General features: G+C 38.2%; 2 protein-coding genes across 3 annotated transcripts in view; both read left to right on the top strand.

Moving 5' to 3' along the window:
* Positions 1-15,493, top strand: part of LOC107758002 (Abelson tyrosine-protein kinase 2-like) — a 32,928-nt gene extending 17,435 nt beyond the window's left edge. Inside the window, 11 exon segments of the mRNA XM_016575625.1 lie at positions 5,309-5,473; positions 6,479-6,774; positions 6,867-7,139; positions 7,352-7,436; positions 7,705-7,839; positions 7,842-7,881; positions 7,989-8,173; positions 8,311-8,463; positions 8,974-9,063; positions 9,398-9,559; positions 10,805-15,493. Of these exon segments, the coding sequence (XP_016431111.1) occupies positions 5,309-5,473; positions 6,479-6,774; positions 6,867-7,139; positions 7,352-7,436; positions 7,705-7,839; positions 7,842-7,881; positions 7,989-8,173; positions 8,311-8,463; positions 8,974-9,063; positions 9,398-9,559; positions 10,805-12,516 (3,296 nt within the window). The 3' untranslated portion in view covers positions 12,517-15,493.
* Positions 15,494-16,273: 780 nt separating this feature from the next.
* The window catches only part of fnbp1l (formin binding protein 1-like), a 49,708-nt gene continuing 43,257 nt past the window's right edge, over positions 16,274-22,724 (top strand). The window contains exon 1 of one of the 2 annotated variants that reach the window (XM_016575622.1): positions 16,274-16,460. In XM_016575622.1, the coding sequence (XP_016431108.1) occupies positions 16,437-16,460 (24 nt within the window). In that variant the 5' untranslated portion in view covers positions 16,274-16,436. The remainder of the gene's footprint in view (positions 16,461-22,724) is intronic. The other variant, XM_016575621.1, reaches the window with a different exon arrangement.

Genomic DNA, 22,724 nt, shown 5'->3' with positions numbered 1-22,724 from the left:
GTGACCACTCTTTGTCATAAATTCCTGCAACTGCTTCAGAGTTGCGTTAGGCCTCTTGGTAGCCTCTCTGACCTGTTTCCTCCTGGCTCTTTCATCCAGTTTTTTTGTATCCAACTCCTGACTTGTGCCTGTCTACAACTTTATTCCAGAGATCTTTTGACAGTGCCTTGCCAGTTGATTGTTTGTTAAAGGGGGGGGGGATTCTTTTCTATACCCACTGTAATTGCATGCATTTTTCTGATTTTTACGTTTAAATTAGCTTTCTATAATCCAATGCTAAAAGTTAATCTTTCAAACCAATAATAATTTAATAACACTGTGTATATTTTGAAAATAGTTGAAAATTACAGTTATCCATTTGCCATATTTTACATTTTTATTTTGAGATTCCTAAAGTCACTTTTAGTATTTTAAACAACTGATTTAAGTTTTTAGTGTTTTATTTATAATTTAGACAAAATACTATATAATTTGAATATTGGGCGTTTTTTTTTCTGTTAATATGGACTTGGTGATGAAACTCAATGTGCAGTTTGAAGTTATATTGATCATAAAGATATAGATGTTTAATGGCCTTTCAAATCAGGATGTTCTTGCCATAATCCATATTAGTTGAGAGCAGCCCCAGTGTACAGAGGTGCTGGTGCAGCTGCTGTAAGCCTGGCCTAAGCCCAGCACAACAGCTGCGCTAGACTTCCATCAGGACACGGCCATGCAGGTCAGTCCGTTCAGTATGGCCATTCACACCGCACACACAGTTCTCCCTCAGCTGTCTCACAGCGAAGCTCCTGCACACAAAGACACACTCAGAAAGCACGCAGGACAAACATATGCAGCCACGCGATGTGCCCGATGCTGCTCAACTTCAGTCAGAAGTGTTTGAGCAGTGTTTGTGAATGTACTGGAACATAGCTTGACATTGTAATCTGTTGATATGTCGTTCTGTCTGTCTACTTGAAGTTGTGGCACAATGACTGATGGTAATTGGTAATTAAGACATTGTGTGGCATTTTAGTGTTGGTTGGTGGTGGTCTTGTCAATAGCTGGCCTCTGTAGTCTAAAAATGAAGACTCCAATCTGTTTTTCTTTTATTATGTTCACACAAGCCTTTTATTTTCATGTCATCTAGTCTGTTGAGGTCTTGCTGATGTCTTTAAGAGATTATTTCCCTTAATGTTGAGAGGTTTTGGGTGTAACTGAATAACTGAGTGTCCCATCTTAATACATTTTACATGTTGCTCTGAAACTCATGGGAACGTTTAATGTGGCACAGGCATTTAGTACTAGAGTTTCCAAACCTCCATGCTTTTCCAGCGACTCCCAAGTGGATGTTGGGTAGGCAGCACACATGGTGTAGAAATATCTGCTCGTTTCTACCCCCTTCTAAAACCAGCGGGCCCCCCACACGCCTTCCCTCAAAAGACATCCAATAAAACCACCCTTAGAACTCCACTCTTCCCATATCTCACACAAGCACATGTGGACATTTCTTACTTAGGGCAGTTGGCATGGAGGCCCACAATCAAGTCGGACTGGCATTCCGGCTGCGGGGTCGGAAACTCTTGAGATTCGAACAAGAGGAGCGTTTCAGATTTTCAGCTCATTGTTTTAGTGTGAATTAAACCCGTAATCTGAGGATTAGGGGCTAGTGGTTTCCTATTAGCCCTTACACTGGAACTGGGATCATGTACTGGGAGCTGTGGATCAGTCAGCTGACTAGGACTGGGAAGCACTGCATGCTGGTCAGGAATAAAGGTAGGGCTGTATGTATCCGTGTGCGTATGTATGTCTGCGTGTGGCAAAGTCAGGTTTGCCACACAGGCCTTGACTGTCTCAGCTGCGCGTTCTTGCAGGTTTATTGAGTTGTGTAAGACCAGGCAGAAGACCTGTCTTTGTTTTGTCTAGGCCGTGTTGTGTTTTTTTATTCGTAATGATTGTTTCAAGTTTAATTTATGGACATTCTTGGAACTGTTTATTACATTTTGAACTAATATTATATTTTTTATGGTTATTGATTCACTTTTTTTTTTTTTAAGGGATGTCCAAAACTACATTTTAAAAATCAACTAGTTGATGGGTTGCTCATACAACTAATTTACTAATCCCTCCTAACTGTGGTAGCTCTGCCCAGTTAGCATGTTTTTGGGTTTACTTGACCTGATTGAACACATTTCTTAGTTGGCATTTACAATCTCTTATTCAACAACAGATGGTATAAAACACAGATGTGTTTTTAAAAGTTAGACTATTAGTTATTGGCTGATATTATTGTTACTGTTGTACTCTAGTAATTTAGTAAAACTGTTAAGTGCAATATGTAAAATAATATTTACTTGTTTACATAATACATTCAAATATAATGTTGTGATTTTTTGCATATACACTACCATTCAAAAATTTGGGGTCAGTATGATTTGTAATGTAAGGAAATCTCTTGTGCTTATCAAGGCTGGATTTATTTGATCAACTTGTATTGTGAAATATTATTATAATGTAAAATAGCTTTTTTCTACTTTAATATATATTAAATATAGAATTTATTATATTGGTTCTATATTTTCAGCAGCCATAACTCCAGTCTTCAGTGTCACATGATCCTTAAGAAATTATTCTAATATACTGTTTTTGTACTCAAGAAACATTGCTTGTTATTTTCAATATTGAAAGCGGTTGTGATGCTTTGAAACCGTGATAGATTTTCTTACATAGAAATAGAAAGTTTAAAAGAAAAGCATTTATATGAAATTGAAATAGAACTTAGTGTAACATTTATTGTTTTTTGTTTTAGTTTAAATATTAGTGCATCTAGTTGTATGTTGAACGACTAGTGAACCATTGTGACCCATCTATTGTAGTTAGAGATGAACCGAGCGACCGGCCAGGGACCAGAATTAGCCAATTTTCCACATGATCAGCCTGGATTGGTGACTGACCGTCAGTCTGCTGATTCCGAGCCGGTCCGTTTTGACATCACACCTACGCTCACATCCGCATGCAAACAAAGTTCGCAATTTATAATACGTGTAGGACCAAAGTAATAAACCGTGGGGGAACCACAGGGCTCGATTAACGCTTGTCTGGAACAAGTAGATTTTTTAAAGGTAAGCGAGAGAGAATATTACTTGCCTGATCGGACAAGATGCCCGATTAAAATGCCAATAATAAAAATAACCAGGGAAGCACTGAAACTTGGCCACCAAAAATTTTCGTGTCATGATGGACTTTTTGTTGCTGTTGATTTTGATGCATGTTGAGGATGAATAATTTGGCTGTTGCTCTTGCCATGCATTCAGCATTTGAAGAACGTATGTTAATACCATGTTATTCTTTAAAGGGGTCCTATTATGCTTTTTCACTTTTTCAACTTTAGTTAGTCTGTAATGTTGCTGTTTGAGCATAAAAAAGACCTGTGAAGTTACAAAGCTCAAAGTCCACTCCAAAATGAGATATTTTATTTAACAGAAATCACTTTTCAAAAACTACAACGAACGACTCGTTTGGACTACAACGACCAGGCGCCGAGTGCTGCCAATCACAACACACACTGGCTCAGCTAACCAATCACAGCACATTTCGTATTTCAGAAGGCGGGCTTTCATTTGATACAGGAACTATTCGAGCCGTTCATGCCAGACTGGGGAGAGAAGTGTTGTAATAATGTAAAATATGTGAAAAATAATGTGTTTTTCAAACAACCTAGTATGAGAGCCTTTTCTAGTACACCCCCAAAACAAAATCAAGACTTTGTAAAAGAGCATAATAGGACCCCTTTAATGTACCTTGGGATGTGAATGTGTTAATCATCCATCAAATTTCAGCCCCTCTTCCATTGTAACACCACAGTAGTTTTGTAAAGGTAAACCTAATGTAGCCTAATCTTAGAGGAAGAATTAGTTTCATAATGATCAGTAAAGAGAGTTTCTGATGCCTTTTCCCTTGTAACTCAGCTGACGTTTTGTCCTGCCACACTTTTTCCCTAAGGAAAGGGGCAGCTGCCCAGACATGCTTAGTGTGTGTGTTTGTGGCTGGTTGACAGCTGTAGAGGAAGACCAGCAGACGCAGGCATGCTCAAGGCGTGGGGACTCTCCCACCCCATTTTTCCAACCTCAAAGCCATTTCATGCTCCTCCTCTCCTTAAGAACTTGCTTAAGAATCAAAGCCTGTCAGACAGAAGCAGAACCCTCAACACATCAGGCCTGTGTTTTATTACATGTGAGATCCGAGACTAATCTAGCGCTGCTAGATTATGCCATTGAGGACTCTGCTGTCCAGCAGCAGTTTTGAGGAGGAGAGGGTCAGACTGACCAATCTGTCCAACCCACAGGATGTGGACCACTATTGCTTCGCAGGTAGACAGCGCTGTAATGGTGCCCTGAGTTTTTGTGGAGGATTTCAAGTCGAGGGATGTGTATTTGTTTGTTTTTTTGTGTGTGGTCAATTTGGAAGCTGCTACTTTGTCAAATGGTTTGGTCTTGGGGTGTTTCCAGCAAATGAAGCGTTTGGAAATTCTTAGGAATTTTTCAAATTCATTTTTAAAAAAGCAACAATTAGATCAATACTTAATGTTAACACAGCATACTATTATATGAATGTAGTTGCAATGTATAGTGAAATATGTACATTTTCTAGTTATATTAGTATTAATAAAATATTATTGCATTTCAGTCTGCTGCATTTATTGCATTTGTATAGAATTAACTTTTTCAGTTTCATTTATTATATTTATTTATTATATTATAATATTTTAAATAATAATATAAAATTGTTAGTAATATAATTATGTATGTTTAAAAAATACAAATACATTTTCTCCAATAATTCTTTATTATATGGATTATAAAATATTTCAATAATTATTGACTGCATTATTGAAAAATTGTTAATTTATTAATGGAATTGTGTTCGTTGAATGTCAATTGATCATTAACATCCCTAGCATCTAGAACAGCTTTGTTTTTGTTTTTTTAAATAATGATTTATTGCTGTTTTGTGTAGCCTTCGTAATGTTGTTTGCACAAATGATTTGTAAAAAGAGATCATTGTTGTTAAGTGAGGTATGATGTAAGGAGCAAAGTGATTTCATTTTGTTTTCACTTTGTGTCAGATGGTTGAAGTTTCTTCTCTTCTCCCTCCCCACCTTGACGTTAACATGTTCGTCAACTCCTGAAACCCCTCCCCTCTTACATTGACTCATTTTGCTGTTCCCAGAGGCCTTGTCTCATTTGGGATGTCATATGCTCCATCAACAAGCGCTTATGTTTTCTGTTACTCATATATCATGTTATTTATCTCTCTTTCTTCCTGACAGAGGCCCTGCACAGGCCGTTTGGATTGGACTCAACGTCACTGACGGAGGCGGTACGCTGGAGCTCGAAAGAGAATCTGCTAGGTGCTGCAGAGAGTGACCCCAACCTCTTTGTTGCGCTTTATGACTTTGTTGCCAGTGGCGACAACACGCTGAGCATCACGAAAGGTATGAACGTCGAAAGGAGATGAGTGGTTTCATTGAACACTTTAACAGTTTGATCTCCACCTCTGTACACAGATGACAGATCACATTGCATTGATAATGTAAACTCAAATGTAACCCAAGACCAATTTTAATACCTGGAATAAACAAAGCCGGAGAATGTTTTCACAGCTATTATTGATAACTTCCTCTCTCTATAACAAGGACACCATACCATTACATGTTAAAAAGGGGCCCCATTTTTTATTTGGTAATTGGTTGCATCATTGTTTTTGACTGCACATAGTGTACACACAGATTCAACACTCTGGAGAGGCTTTGGAGCTTTCTTTTTTCCAACAGCTTGATGGAGCCCAGCTTAATGGAACAGAACACAGGGCTCTTGAGATGTTTTCCCAAGTGCTTTTTGGAGGCATATCTTGTAAAAAATAATAATACTATTTTTAACTTCCATTGCCTCTTAAAAATGTGATGGAGTTCATGGAGTGTGATGCAGCTGCCAAAAATGTCCGTCTGATTGACACATGTATTTGCAGAAATTAAAAAAACAGCACAGTACCTCGAATACTCAGATGATATATTTGAATGTCATGATTGACTTTTCTTCCTCCACTCTCAGGTGCCTTCAGGATTTGTGCAGATCTCAGAACTCTTATATAAGACTAGCTTCTTCTCAGTCTGAGCTTATGGGATTGAAAACATTACCTAATGGACAAGTTCAAACTGATCTTGTTTAAGAACTAATACTGTAGGATCTATAAAGTTACTGACAAACGTGCACTTTCCTTCTGAAAGAACTGATGTGTTTTTATGGCTGAACGATGGACTTGTTGTGGCTTGCATTTCTAATCTCTCATTCCATTCCATTCAAGTGAGATGCATTGGTATGAATAACAAGGGTTTACATTGTCGAATCATTAGTAAAACCTTATGCACAAAAATGTGAGAAAAAAAATGTAATAGCAACTGATTGCTGTGTACAATGTACTGTTCTTTTTTGCATTTCAGGAGAGAAGCTGCGAGTGTTGGGGTACAACCAGAATGGCGAGTGGAGTGAAGTCCGTTCGAAGAACGGCCAGGGTTGGGTACCCAGTAACTACATCACCCCCGTGAACAGTCTGGAAAAGCACAGCTGGTATCATGGGCCTGTGTCCCGCAGCGCCGCTGAGTACCTGCTCAGCAGCCTGATCAACGGCAGCTTCCTAGTGAGGGAGAGTGAGAGCAGCCCTGGCCAGCTCTCCATCTCACTTCGCTATGAGGGACGGGTCTATCATTACCGGATCAACACCGCCTCTGACGGAAAGGTTGGGCTGAAGACAACGGCTGCTTTCACTTTACTTTGAAAGTAAAGCTCCCTTTCCTTTGATTTTAAAGTTGGTCTCCTCTTCTGTCTCAGGTCTATGTAACAGCTGAAAGTCGTTTCAGCACATTAGCTGAGCTGGTTCATCATCATTCCACAGTGGCCGATGGTCTGGTAACCACATTACACTATCCCGCTCCAAAATGCAACAAGCCAACCGTCTATGGTGTCTCCCCCATCCACGACAAGTGGGAGATGGAGCGCACCGACATCACTATGAAGCACAAGTTAGGCGGAGGCCAGTACGGAGAGGTGTATGTCGGAGTTTGGAAAAAGTACAACCTCACTGTAGCTGTAAAAACACTAAAGGTTCGTGTTTTTGTGCATATGCTCCTATTTTAATATTTTCCCCCTATTTCATTGGTTTTTATTGCATTGAACTGTTTATGTGGCGTTGTTTGCCACCAAGTGGCTGGTCATTATATTGCACTTAAGGATTTCTGTTTTTGTAGTTGCTTTGCTAGTTCTGTTATGTATTTATATTTCATATTCCATGCATATTGTATTACTTTATTTCAAAGGAGGACACCATGGAGGTTGAGGAGTTTCTGAAGGAAGCTGCAGTCATGAAGGAGGTGAAACATCCCAATTTGGTACAATTACTGGGTAAGTGTACTAGGATTTTTAACTCGTTGACGCTAGTTGACAAGTTGCCTGTACAACTAGCCAAAACTCCAAATTTGAAGCTATATGTGCTTTAACTGGTTTCGGTTCAATTGACAAAATTGACAAAAAAAAGTATGCACTACTCTCATGACTTCACTGTAGAAATACAGGGTTTCTTTCACATAATAAGCAACAATTATTTGTTTTTACCAAATTATGTTCTTAGATTTGTCCCAAATTGGTCATTTGTTTTGATGCCCCTTCCTAGGTGTGTGTACATTGGAGCCTCCATTCTACATAGTGACCGAGTACATGCCCCACGGGAACCTGCTGGACTACCTGCGTGAGTGTGACAGGGAGCAGGTGAATGCTGTGGTGCTGCTCTACATGGCCACTCAGATCTCCTTGCCATGGAGTATCTGGAGAAGAAGAACTTCATCCACAGGTGAGCATAGCTCTTCAGACATCAATAGACTTCAGGAGTTCTCATTGGTTACATAGTCTTATATCACATTGAGAGATCATACTACATCGTCTTAATTTCTTTCTCAGGGACTTGGCAGCTCGTAATTGTCTGGTTGGAGAGAATCACGTGGTCAAGGTGGCTGATTTCGGCCTGAGCCGGCTGATGACAGGCGACACCTACACCGCTCATGCGGGGGCCAAATTCCCCATCAAATGGACAGCACCAGAGAGTCTGGCCTATAACACCTTCTCCATCAAATCAGATGTGTGGGGTCAGTTACTAATTTAATTTTGTCATAAGGATTGTGTTGGAAGTTCTGATACTCTATAAAGAGTTATGTGTCACAGACTGAAATTATTGATTTGCTTATATAAATAAGTGACTCACTTATTTCTCCCAATTTTCCAGCATTTGGAGTTTTGCTTTGGGAGATTGCGACGTATGGCATGTCTCCATACCCAGGAATCGACCTGTCTCAGGTGTACGATCTGCTGGAGAAGGGCTACCGCATGGAGCAGCCCGAGGGCTGTCCTCCTAAAGTCTACGAGCTCATGAGAGCCTGTGAGCATGAACAGAGACTTTGATAACATTTTATAGCTTTCACTTAATAACTTTTCATAGTTAACTAAAACATGTCAAGTGTCATGCATATGTGTTCATATATATATATATATATTCTTTAAGCATTGTGTAATGTTGTGTAATGTTTTTATTTAAAATTTTAAATAACTGCATTCTATTTTAATATATTTAAAATTAAATTTATTCCTTTGATGGCAAAGCTGAATTTTCAGCAGTCTTAAGTGTCACATGAGTATACAGAAATAATTATAATATGCTGATTAATGACACATGTTTCAGGATTTTTTGATAATAGAACTTTTTAAATAATTTATTTGAAATAAAAATCGTTTGTAACATAACCTTTTGTAAGTTTTACTGTCACTTGTGATCAATTCAATGTATCATTGATCAGTAGAAGTTAACAATAAAAAAAAAAATCTCCAAAATTTTGAACCATATTGTAGCTTTTGGTCATTCGGTAAAGCCATATTTTGTTTGTGTTGGTAGGTTGGCAGTGGAGTCCACTGGATAGACCCTCATTTGCTGAGACTCATCAGGCCTTTGAGACCATGTTCCATGACTCAAGCATTTCAGAAGGTATTGCTGCATCATCGGTTTTGAATGACAGAGGAAGCTGTAAACCAAGCAGACTTTTCATGCAGATCTAATATGCTTAATTATTAAGCACAGAAAACTTAATGCACAATAAAAGTCTTAAACGTGCTTAAAAGGAAATAATATAACATAGGTATAAAGGAATACATAACATAGGTGCAGTTTGTATTGAATTTAATATAGAAAATGCATTTATTGTAATTTACCATAGAAAATTGACTGAAATAAAGATGAAGTTAATGTTTAATGAAGATTTGTCCCACAGTACTTGCATGTAATATTAACATGCACCTTCTTTCTGCTAACTCTTCTCCAGAGGTAGCTGAAGAGCTGTGTAAAACCGCATCTGGTGGGCAAGGTGGACTTGCGCACACCTTTGGCCACGATATGCCGCTCTTGCCCTCAAAGTCTCGTGGACAGAAGAAACACTCTGAGAACAAAGAGAATATGGAGGAGGCAGGACCCCACGGCCCTGCAGGTATACAGGCCCAACTCCGGCTCAGTCGGCTCAGACAGAAGCTCAAGAGAATGGGAGTGGTGTTCATTATTGATTAACAGCGCTACATAATATATAACCCTACAAATATTTATACACAAATATAGTATGATTCAGAACATTCTGTGTGTTATATCCTATATATATATATATCTTCCTTTTATTCTCATTCATTTTAAATGTTCAAAATGTATCATGATCAGAAATCTTACATGTTCATAAACGTTCATAACAGATATTCCCTCTCATGTTTTGATTATCTTTCTGTAAATACATCTGATTTCATTCTATTTCTTCCATTTGCTGCATGTCACTAAACCCCAAGTATGCATATAAACACAACTGCATGTGTATTTATATTTTGATTAAAAATTGTTTACCTTATTAAAGCATTTTTCATGTATTGTGCAATATTGTTTTTCTACTTAAACTATTTATATGCTATTTATTGAAATTACATACAATTGATATAAAATAAACTTTTAGGTTGGGGATGTTTATGTTTATTCATTTTTTAGTTGAGATTCATCTTTTTTGTCATGTTATTAAACCTTTTAAGCATGCAAAAAGTTAAAAACTAAAATTTTTTGTATTCCTGCATCTGTATTTATTTTCCTGCCTTTCATTGTCCTGACAATCTTACTTTTCCCCACATATCAAGTGATACTCTCTATATAATGCAAATATCTAGACATCCTGTTTGCCACAGGACCTGTAAAAAAAATAAAAAATACAAAAGAAATAATCTTGGCCCACTCATACAAAAATTCACCCCATGAATTAAAGAGATAGCCCTGTTCTTTAATGCTTAAATTATGACAGCAAGCAGTAGCAGTAGCTTATAGGGACACTACACGGTTTATTGCATAAAAGCATATTCCAGGCTAGTTCTTATAAATTACAGTCAGGGTTAGCAGCAGTGATATCTAATACTACAGCCTTCATTTACAACAGGCTTCATCATGCTTTACTTTTATGTTTATTTTTGAGACATTTGCTTGAGACACAGCTATTGGTAACAATGTAATAAATTAATTATTCATTATATAGCCAAGCAATCAAAGTCTGACATGATATGCTATTTGTGCACTGAATGATGTAAGCAAGTGTTCCGTAGTGACAATCTGTCTATATATGAGAGCACTGAAGTGTTTAGTTTTCATGTCTACTGCTACCTCTTATTTTGCTGTTCTTTGACCTTTGGTTTTGTTGTCCTATTGTGTTCAGGCCTTGCAGCATCCCTTTTTGTGGGTGATGGCCGCTCCAGCAGCTCTCCGGCCCTACCACGTAAACAGAGGGATAAGTCTCCCTCTAGCTTGCTGGAGGACTCCCAGGACACGACCTTCACCCGTGACCGCAAGGCTGGCTTCTTCAGTTCTTTCATGAAGAAGAAGTCCATGTCTTCCTCTTCTACTTCATCCTCACCTCAGCAGCAACAGAATCTCCCTATGCCTCCCAAGAGGAGCAGCTCTTTCCGGGAGATGGAGACCCAGCCCCATAAAAAGTATGAGCCCACAGCTGGGTTTGCATGCCCTCCTCCTCCTTTGCCCCAAACTGATGGGTTGAGTTTCTCTCCATCTCACGGAGAGGGGAACCACGTGCAGTCCCACTGTTGTGGGGCCACGTTTGGACAGAAACCCTCAGGTTCAAACTCTGGAGCATCTTCTGGTCAAGTTGGAAGCAGCAGTAGTTGGGGAAGCCTTGCAGGCTTTTTCACCCCTCGCCTTATCAAAAAGACCCTGGGATTGCGGGCTGGTAAGCCTTCTGGAATAGACGAAGGAAGTGGAACCAAGCCATTCCCTCGTTCCAATTCAACTTCCTCTATGTCTGCTGGGTTGCCGGACTTGGAGCGCATGGCGTTGACGTTACCAAGAAACCGAAGCAAACCCCCATTAGAGCGTACAGCTTCCACCACCTCACAGCCAGAGAATGGGGCAGCACGACCCTCGGATGCAATCCTGAGGAAGTTTGACGAAGGTACAGCTCAGATACGAGATCGTCCCAAAGCCAAACTCTTGCCACGAGGTGTCTCAGGTGGAGTTAGGGCACCAGGTGTAGGGGGAGAGGCAGATTCAGACTCCAACACACGGGGAAAAGATGGGCAAGATGACAGGCAAGGCTGGTCATCTCCGTCGAAAACCTCTACTCTTGGTTCGGTCAATCTGCACAACCACAAAGTTCCAGTGCTGATCTCCCCGACCCTAAAGCACAGCTCGGCCGATGTTCACTTAGTCGGTGTGGACTCTCAGGGCAACCGCTTTAAACTGCTGTCTGACAGTGGCGATCGTGACCGACCGCGACTGGTGAAGCCCAAATGTGCACCTCCTCCGCCACCCATGCTCCGCTCCCTCCAACACGCCTACAGTGCCGATGCAGCTGACGAAGCGGTCAGTGGAAACATAGAGGTCAATGGAGATGGCATCAAAAGGTCGGGGAGAGAAGCGAGAGGAGCACGTCCATCAATACCACCACCACAAGTGCCTCCAGCCACTATAGTCCCCTCTAGTAACACCACCACCCAAACTAAGATGGCCAACGGTGCTTCCATTGGCGGACCTGGCCCTACTTCCGCCAAACCCACCCTTAGACGGACTCGGCAGCAGACAGAACGGATCCCCCTGGAGAAGATCAGCAAGGAGGCTCTTTTGGAATGTGCTGAATGCTTGAGTAGTGCTCTTCAAGGCAACACCGAGCTTTCCTCCAGCAGCCAGGTCCTGGATGTGGGACACCAACTTTTGGACTACTGCTCGGGGTATGTCGATTGCATCCCCCAGACACGTAATAAATTTGCCTTTCGTGAGGCAGTGGGGAAACTAGAGTTGAGTCTACAGGAGCTGCGCGCTTCCTCTACAGGTGGGGGATCGGGACCTGGGACCAGCCCGGCTCTTGACAACTTGCACACATGCATTAAAGAGATCAGTGATGTTGTGCAAAGGTAGCCACTGTGTCCACCTCCAAAACTCCTCCTCCTGTCCCCCTTGAGACCTTTTGCCCCAGAATCAATCTAGTTTTATTTAAATGTTGGGGGACAGAGAATATTCTCTAAGAAGTACCTCAGAAAATGACTACAAACACTCTCTCTAACTTTTTATTGTTTACAGGTGACTTTCTCCTTGAAATTGCCAGTTGGGAACAGAGTTCTTTGTATATAAGCTTTTTGTCACTACCAAAATACACACAGTTTTGTTTTTGACAAATTAATACTTACAGTTTTGTCTTGGTATGACAGAATCAGTTTTCACAAATAGACAGGGTTTGCACAGGTAAAGGTGCTCTGACTACACATGAACTGGTCCATTTATCATGCATTTTGTTTTTAGTTACAGATTTCCATTCGCCTTTTCGATATTTCATTTGCATTTGATCCATAGTAACTGGATATTGCATCAGAATGTCAATACAAACATAAAAATGCCCAACATTTAATACATGAATTGGTTTCACTTGAGCATAAACAACATTGCTTGTTCAGAACCTGTAGTACTAATGAATGTGGAGTGCAAACACAGCTCTACGCACATTTGTTCAGTCTCATTTTACACACTAAAAGTGCTTCTGTCTACATCCCATACTGTCATTTTTTTATTTGACCTCATTTGTTAAACACTATGTAATTTGATGACCGTTCATAATTTGGTAGATCTTTCTGTAATTAGTCTTCATTTTGACATGGTCCATGCATTATTGTTGCTAGTAGTGGTTGCTGTGGCATAGTTGAACCGGTGTTGGGTCCGTCACCATATGGATCATATTTGGCCTTTTATATCCGTGGCCTTTAGATAATGCCCCCATCAGCCAGATGGCACAAATCTACAGTCTGACTCTAGAGTTCTCAACACTCAAGAATTCTAAACATGTTTCTAGATTTGATTGATTTGCAATGGGGGAATTATTTGATGTGTGGAAAGTCTGAATTTATTTTATGACCGTCATGGTGCCAACAACACAGAAGCAGCAACACTACAGACACAAGTATTGCCAAGATTTGACCTTTTAATACAAACTGCATTTTCTTTAGCACATTGACTTGCAACTTTATTTTGATTTCACTTTAGAATGTCGCCATTTGTAAACTTGAATTTTAAATTATTTTTTATTAAAAGCACAGGCGTTTTTATGATATTGTAGATATTGCATATTATTTTATACCCACAAACATGCGTGGAAGGTCATGCTCCCTTGTGTCCTTGTGGTGAGATTTTGGTGTGAGGGTCTCCATCTGTGCATCTACATTATGAATGTATTCATTTGTTTGCGTGTATATGTTTTCCATAGTCTCTCTTCACACAGTTCAACCTTTATTAAAAAGAAACTTTATTATAAGAAACATTTTCTTCAGGACACAAACAGTTACAAATGTTTTCTGAGTCTGTATTCATAAAATGATAGATTTCTATTAGAATTTGCATAAATGAGATTTTCCTGGGTACCCTGCAATGTCATAATTGAAATGTAATGTAGATGATTTGTACCGATTACACTGGAGCACATTTTTAAAGCATAAATGTTAATTGCCTTGCCTTAATTCACTATCTAGGGTATGTAATATGGAAATTTTGGAAGGAGAAATTGTTTTTGCCATACATCTCCATGACATTTCAGTTCCACTGCAACAGAAAAACATACATGTTGTTAGTTCAAAACTGTTTTTAAACTCTAAATCATAGCATAATTTGCCTACACTAAATAGTTTTGCCTTTTTTTTTTTTCTGCCATGGGCAATGCTTTCTGATATTACATGGTGCCTTTTGTGAGAGATTTAATGTTTTGTGCACTGCAAGGTCATGTTAAAGATCTGTTTATGTAAATATGTTTTGTGCTAAAATATTCATTATCAATTTTAAGGTGGCAAATGGGATTTTTCAAGCCTTTATTATCATTCAAGCTGCCCTGTTCAGACATCTGGGTATGTGAGGTGTCCAACTTGAATAGGAAAAAGTGCAATGATCTGTCCTTTACTAAGAAAAAGACAGTGCTTGAAGTCTGGTCTCCTTTCACTGAAAGAGCTCATGCATTTGTTTTGCTTTGCCAGGAATACCTCTCTTGTAATCACATTAACAGAGAAAAAATATTTTTCATGTGTGATTTAGCGGTTCGTTCTTTCATAACACATGCAGGTCATCTATTCCATTTATTATTATGTCTGAAAATGTTTCATTACCAAACAACTGAGGGGGACAAGAGTTAGTGACTTTTGTATGTCGGATTTGCATGATTGTCAGGGAGTGTTTTGCCTTTTAAACCTTTTAGTAAACAGCAAAGTGTTTTTTTTCTTCTTTTATTACCACTTATCACCGCAATTTGTTTTTCTTTTGCTATAATCAGTCAATTTTATTTTAGTAAACCTCTTCTGAAAGTTTGTGCATTATAGGATATTTTATTGTATCATGTATAGAGGAACAATTCAGAGAGAACCATCTTGCCATATAGTTTATGCTTTATGAGCCACACAAGGCCTCTGAGGTGCAAAGTCGTATTTTTTGTCTCACACTCAGAATTCAATCCTATTCAGTTTTCAAGTTTGTGCAAGTTTTTTTTTCTTTTACATTTTTGTTTATCACTTTTATTTATTTTTGGTTTATTTATTGATCTACTTTTTATGTTGAATCCTGGAACTCACATTTTTTGGAGACTGTCTTTTTTTAAGGTCAGATTTTAAGTGCTGAAGAAATTTATATACCAAAGCCCACCTCTCTAGTCCTTCAAGTGCAATGAAAATAAAACACTCTTAATTTTGAATATGTGAATTTAACAGGGATTAAAAAGGCAGAGGTTGACAGATTAACAGTATTTTTTTCTGTTTTGTAAAAAGTATATTTTGTGTGATTCTAATTTAAAGCTCACTTTTAATATTATATTACTGTGAAGTCCTTCCTCAGTGTTACACTTGATGTAAATAATGAATAAAGAAACTGTTGAAACATTGGTTTGGGAGTTTGTTTTCTACTTTTATTATTATTATTTAATTTTGTAATTATTTTAATGAATAAAGCAGTGTACTGTGGTGTGACACGCTAAGCTTCATGTATGAATCTTAACTCAAATACTTTTTAGAACTTGCCAAAACTATATTTAGTTTAACTTGAGTTAAAATAACTAAAACAAAAAAATAAAATATATACAGACAAAAATATATTTAAAAACACACAAACTAATAAAAATGACAAAAACAGAACAAAATGACTACAACTTCAATATTGAAAAATATAGATATAAAAAATACTCGCTTGAAATATATTAAAAAAAAACTTATGGTATCTCAATGATACTAACATAACATTTAAAAAAAAAAATCTAGTATAATATTCATACCTGCAGAATGTATGACCACATATTAAGAGATTTGACAATTATCCAAACTTCAAATGAGCCACTCTACCAACACTGACTATTAAAAAGTAAAGTTGTAGCTTCAACAGGACATTTCTGCCATATCAAATGTTTGATATATAATAATAGATATATACAATTAAATTAATGTAACAATATGATTACATTTCTTAGCCTATAGATTTCTTATTACATTATTTCTCATTACATGTTAAATATTTCTCATTACACTCTATAGTAATGTAAAAAAATCTAAATATTTTTTTTGTGCTCCAACAGGTTGTGTAGTTATTCAATCTCCCCACTTACAAGCTCTGGCGGATAGGAGGCGCTATTGGACAAACGCATCCCTCCATTTCCCCGCGGCAGAGGCGCATTGTGTGTCGGAAATGGGAAAACCCTGAGCCGTGAGGTTGTCGCTGCTGGCTTCACTTGAGTATAGAGGGTTACACGACGGCAGAGAGAGGAAAGAACAAGCAACCCTGGAGTTTTAAGCGGAGGAGACGTTAGTTCTTGGAGTTTTTTCGCTATGAGCTGGGGAACGGATCTTTGGGTAAGCGCACTTTTCCCATTGCTTGTTCCTTGTGGCCTTTTGTTCACTAACAAACAACTCGGTTTTTGGCATGACTTCAGGAAAGGTGTCCTGGTAAGGCTGTCTGTGTATTGTCGGTCTGTCCTGCTGGTTTACAAAAAACACCTTTACCGCCAGAAACAATGACAGAGTTTTATACATTATAACATTTCGCTTTTAGAATGTATCAAGTGTTAAATGTATCACGCGTGACGTTCCGTTTGATTCTAGTGACATTCCGAATCAAACCTAATCTAAAGGTTTCACACCCAGTTTCGATGACTAAGAGGTGGGGAGAGGATCACAATTTATTAACTCGTTTTCCTAGTATACAACCGATATAATAACTTGTATATGTATTATTAATTTAAGACAAACAACAGTTTCTCCCAGCTGTATCCAGAATCTGTTTCCATTGTTGCTTATTGGTGACAGAGACAATGCAGAAGATGATGTGCTAGCCTGTAAAAGAGTAACCTGAGATGAAATCTTCTAATGTGGATATTTGTTGGTTAGATTGTATTTCTTTTCTTAATTTTTTTTTTCAATCTACGGGTTCCATTGGCAACGCTTCTGCAGTTTTTGACCCCACGTCTTTTATTGTCTGGGCTTCGAGTCTGCCATGTTCCGTTGACAAAAACTCGCATTTTAAATAAAAGATGCATCGTTTCGGCATAAGCTGAACTATTGAGAGACAATGAAGCCCGTCGAGTGTGTGTGGGTCTGTTACAGGGGTGTTGCCCTTCAGATTGGGCTACTGGACAAAAAGCAGATGATGTATGAGGTATTGCTTGAAATATCCCATGCATCATTCTGTGTTTTTTTTTTAGGTTTATAGGTTTAAACTAGATGGTTATTTTTGCTTTAACTTTAATTACTATGCATGGAATTTCCAATTTTGTGATTGGTCATCCAGATTAATAACAATAGTTACATTTATTTGTATTTTTTTTCTGAGAGTATGTGAGTGAGTTTATGTTTCGGGGTTCTTTTGACAGTGTAACTTGGCTCATAATGTATTTGTAATTAACAGATTCTAAAAGGTTTTGCTAAAGATTGGGTAAAGTTAGTTTTAAAATGTTTTATTATTATTATTAATTTGAATATTCTTAGGGTTCCTGTTGGTAACGTAGTAGATGGTCTCTAACTGGTTCAAGCTAGTCATTAGCCGGCTGGCCAAAAACCAGCTTGACCATCTTAAACTCTTATGACCAGCTGGTAGCTGGTTTGTTGCTGCTCCAAGATGGTCTGTTTAATACTAGGTTTCAAAACACAACTACCATTTTATGTTTGAAAATCCGGATTATTTGTGACTTTTACAAATCCTGCATTCTTCCAAACACTTGTTGTCTTGTAATTAAGACATTAATACAGAAATAAAAAAAGACTTTCAAGCACTTTTCAAGTTACTAGCAATTGAGCAGATTATATTGTTAACTGAACTTGTGGCATTTTAGATTGAACAGATTCCAACTTTTTCATGTGGCTGAATGTTTGGTGTTGGACATTCGATACTGTATGCTTGTCTTAATTACCTGTACCGTAAATCTCTTATGCCGTGAAATATGGCGTATCCTATTCAGTGGCGGTTGTCTTTTGTTGATTGTATTAATCTGTAATCCTGTGGCATATCCCTTTGTCTATGAAACATGCTGAATAATCATGCTTGTCTGCTTGTCTCACGGTGAATGTCGTCTTGGCCATAAAATGTGAAAGTATTTTCCATCCGTAGCCTTGGATCTGATGAATGAAATGCCATTCTATCCCTTAAATGCATGTGCACTTTTCATCATGGTTATCCTCAAATGCACTCTGTGTTGGATCCATTTATGTTCTATTAAGAGTCATGTAACAACCCTCTACGCACACCTTGGCAATATAATCGCCATTGTCTAGTAAATTTTTTTGTTTACTCGCCAGACTGATACACTATTTTACACAAACACACACACACACGCACACACACACGTTTACTTAGCTTACATGTAGCGCGTCGATTCAGCGTGGTATGCAAGACTCTCGTTCTCTCTCTTTGCATGTGTGAGAAACACAGCGCTATCAGTAAAGCGACGGCGAGTCGTGCGCCTTCACACTAGTTTATGGTACGTCAAATACAGGTGCGCTGCGTGCTACATACTGCGCATCCATTGAGTACGTGACATGATCCATTGAGCGCATCCAAATGGTACAGATCGCTTGACGGAGAGCGAAACTCTCAAGCGCTCAGTCAGCGTGTTTATCGAGTGAAAATCTGTGTTGAACGCCTCTCACACACATACTGGCGTGTAAAATCTAAGAATTTATTAGCCAATGGCTAATGTTAGACATTATTTAGTCGCCCAGAGTAAGATTTAGTCGCATATGCGAGTAATTTACTCGCAATGTAGAGGGTTGTGTAAACTCAATTAAGATGTTTAATGTCTCTTGTTATCTGTCAAGTGTTGATTTTCATACAAAATTAGTGGCGTAACATCTTGGGTGTGATTGGTTTGCACCTTTCAGAATTACCCAATTGTAACACATAACAAGAAAACGCCTTATGCACTAGACAACTTGTTAGTTCTGAATGTCCCGTAGGAAATTAGTGTGACTTTTTTTGTTGTAGAGAGCTGTTATTAGTACAAAGCGGACTTGAGCTGTGAGGGGTTGCATGGACTTTAATCAAATCAAGAATAAAGAGCTTGATTGAAACTTAATCACACAGTGCTCAGCTGAGTACGGGAAGCTGACATTTAAACCCTCTGCTATTAAAACGGGTTTCTTGAGTTTGTTGCTTCTCCTAATAATATTTGTTTGTTTAAAGTCTTTATGATGGTCTCAGAGGAGCCAGTCCAGAGTTCTAGTGTTTTGTACACAGCTGTATGACCGTATAGAGTGTGTGGACGGAAGTGTCTGTTAAAACGATTGCTTACAGGGCTTGGATGTGGTGATTCAGGCTTTTGTAGAGCAGACTGGTTAGACCTGTTACAGTGCTTGCAAGGCTTGGATAGTAATTCTTTAGTCCATGCGTTTTGTGTGTTGTAGCGTTTTGGGTTTCAAAAATGAATTGAATTGGCCAATGTCAGTAAGCAAGTGAGTAGATGAAAAGACTTTCTTGTTCTTTGAACTTCAGGATCTCATCATTTTAATAATGTAATTTATGAATTTTCCTCAGACATTACTCCAGTCTTCAGTGTCACATGGTGCTTCAGAAATATGACTGTGATGTCTTTTTTTTACGATTCTTTGATGAATAGAAAGCTCTAAATAATAGCATTTATTTGAAATAAAAATCTTTTGTAGCATTATAAATGCCTTTACTGCCACTTTGATAAATTTGATGCATCCGTGCTGAAGAAAACTGAATAATTTCTTTTTTTTTTTTTTTAAAGTAAGATTGTGAATGTAAATACACTTATAAGATTTTTTTTATACAGTTATCAAACGAAGCATTTACAGACAAGCACGTGCAGGTCGCGGTTTCTGTTTGCGTCATCACAACATTTCGGCCGTATTGTTTCGGTGATAAAAGTCTTTCGGCCGAAAACCGAAAATGCACTTTTGGGCCATTTTCGGCCGAAAATTTTCGGTGGCCGAATATTCGGTGCATCCCTAATTTAGTTAATTGGATATAAGGACTTGAATCTTGAAGGAATCTGCAGACAGAATTTGCTTCAGAATTCTTCCTGATCTAAAAATGTCCACTCTTCTTGTAAACAGTCATGTCAAGAATAGATTTGACTGAGAAGCTTGTTATACATCAGCTAAAAAAGCAACTCCTGTCTTCAACCCCTGCAGTGACCCAAGACAAAAGGCAGTTGTAGGAGGCTCCTGTCAAGATGGTTCAGTTAAAGGTTGTCTGTAGGACTCAAAGACTGCTTTCTGTTTTTGACTGGTCAGGCTTTTGACAACCTGACTTGACATGCACTGAAATCAGCAGTTGTATATTCACAATAGGCTTAATCAAGTAAGCTTATGTAATTTGTTTTATCTAACCTTAAAATAAAAGGTTAAAGGTTATGCGTTAAATATCGCATGCGATTTATCGTGCAGCCCTACTTTTAATTATTCACTAATTATTGATTGTTTGTTCCACTGATTCCACAAATTACAGTGTACAAGTTTGGAACGACTTGATGGTAAGTAAATGACACAATTTTCATTTTTCAACTTAGTCATTTAAGAATTTGAGAAGTTTCAGTTTGTCGTTGTGGACATAATTATATATGGACAATTACAGAATTAAAGATAACTCTACAAAGAGTCTGAGGCTTTTTCTACTCCTGTGGGATAGACAATAAGGTTAATTAAATCCACTGACCTCTAGAAAGATCCTTGAACTATTTTCTTTTATTACTTAGTTCTTTAATTTAATATTACTATACGTATTACTACTATACTATATTTTTAGCATTGTGTATAGGCGTTTTAAGTCGCTTACAGATGTTTTTCTTCAGTGACACTATAAAGAGCTTCACAGTTGAGGTGTGCAGATTGTTTGGAGCTGGTTATCTGGGATGCCTGGAGTTCAGTCAGGTGAGCCTCTGCCAGGTCATTATGACCAAGTGCCAAGACTGCTGTCATTGCCAATATGCCAGAGGAGCTATAGACATAAACACATGCTCCAAACATAGTCGTGGAAAAGAGAAGGTCAGGGAACAATTTGCTTAAACCTTTGACCCCGACATTTTAGTGCTTTCCGAAGTTTATTGGCATGTGTGAGAAATGCTTCGCTTACATATGTGGTGAGAGAACCAGTTTGTGCTCTCATTGTCACTGACCCAATTTTAACAGAATGAATACTGATCATGAATTGATAACTGTTTTTCTGCCTTTCATAGTGTGGTTATAAAGATCGTTATTCAGTTTTATGTCTTATAAATTGTCAAAAAATATTTTGCATGTCATTGATGTTTTGAATGTTTAATAATTGCTCCTGGCCTCTTTTTTCAACTGTGTTTTTGGAGTTTTATGCAGCTCTATGTTCTTTTGTTTGCTGCTCTGATCAGAACAAACCTCTTAAAATCATTTCACAGTATCCTGCTTAAACAAGTATTCATGTTTGGTTGCAGAGTGAATATCCGCACATAAACAGATCTTTGCAGTATGTAAAGCTCGCTCTTGGCTCTCTCTTCGGCCCCTTGTGTTCTCTGAAAGACCATCAGCTGGGTGCAAATGTCTATCCATATACAACAAAGAGTAATTTAGTTTTGAGGGCAATGTTATCATAACCAAGGGTGCGTAGCTTATTTTTCTGCAGGAATCGACTAATTGGAACATCAAACCTTGGGCTACAACCAACTTTTTTTTTTTTCACACAGCCAATATTTATGGAGCACGACTCACACAAACAAGTTTGGTGCTCTTTGGCCCGGAAACGGAGTTTGAAAAACCGGCAGAATGTCCTGTGATCTTTTCTACCAAACCCTTTCATGATGGCGGTCTAAAAATAGCTGTACTCTGAAGCTCTCCTTTGTCCTCTGCCATAGCTTTGGTGGCCTCATCAGAAGCAATTAGCCCAGGTTGAAAACGTATGTTGAATACCTGTGGTGCCACTAGGCTCCACTGTTTTGGGTAAACAGGGCCACTTTTGGTCCCAGATCATAAATCATTGTGCCAAAACCATGAAACATGGTTGTTTCTTTATTTCAAAAGACTAACTGGATATATGGATCATTTTGGCCTGGGAATTTTCAACAGTCACTTGTCACATCAGAATGAGCTTTATGATGTCTGAACCATTAATGCCAAATTTACACGATAAGTGGGGAATTTTCTTTATTTTGTTTGTTTGTAAAACCTTCCTTTAGAGGAATAAATACTGTCATTTAGTCACCCTTATGTTGTTTGAAACCTGTATGTTGTTGTTTTCATGGAACACAATTAAAAAAATATATATATATAAAAAAAAGAAGAATCTTCACTTAGTGCAAAAGAGCATCTGTAAAATGTAAAAAAAAAGTATTTATTAATTTATTATTTTTAACACTGTTTTTCGCTGTACTTTTCCCCTGAGGGTCTCTGGACTCATCCTGTACCGCTTCATGCCTTTTATCCACTGTTTTCAAAGGATTTTTCTTTCTAGATTCTAGGATCTTGGAAAAAGGTGTCATAAATTCAGCACAAATCCATCACAAATCATCACGCTATGTAATTTTCTTTATTTTGTTTGTTTGTAAAACCTTCCTTTAGAGGAATAAATACTGTCATTTAGTCACCCTTATGTTGTTTGAAACCTGTATGTTGTTGTTTTCATGGAACACAATT

Source organism: Sinocyclocheilus rhinocerous, unplaced genomic scaffold, assembly GCF_001515625.1.
Source record: "Sinocyclocheilus rhinocerous isolate Xijiao unplaced genomic scaffold, SAMN03320098_v1.1 scaffold1314, whole genome shotgun sequence".
NCBI classification, from domain to species: domain Eukaryota; kingdom Metazoa; phylum Chordata; class Actinopteri; order Cypriniformes; family Cyprinidae; genus Sinocyclocheilus; species Sinocyclocheilus rhinocerous.
The sequence above is the reverse complement of the archived record's forward strand: the minus strand, read 5'-3'. Positions and strand labels throughout refer to the sequence as shown.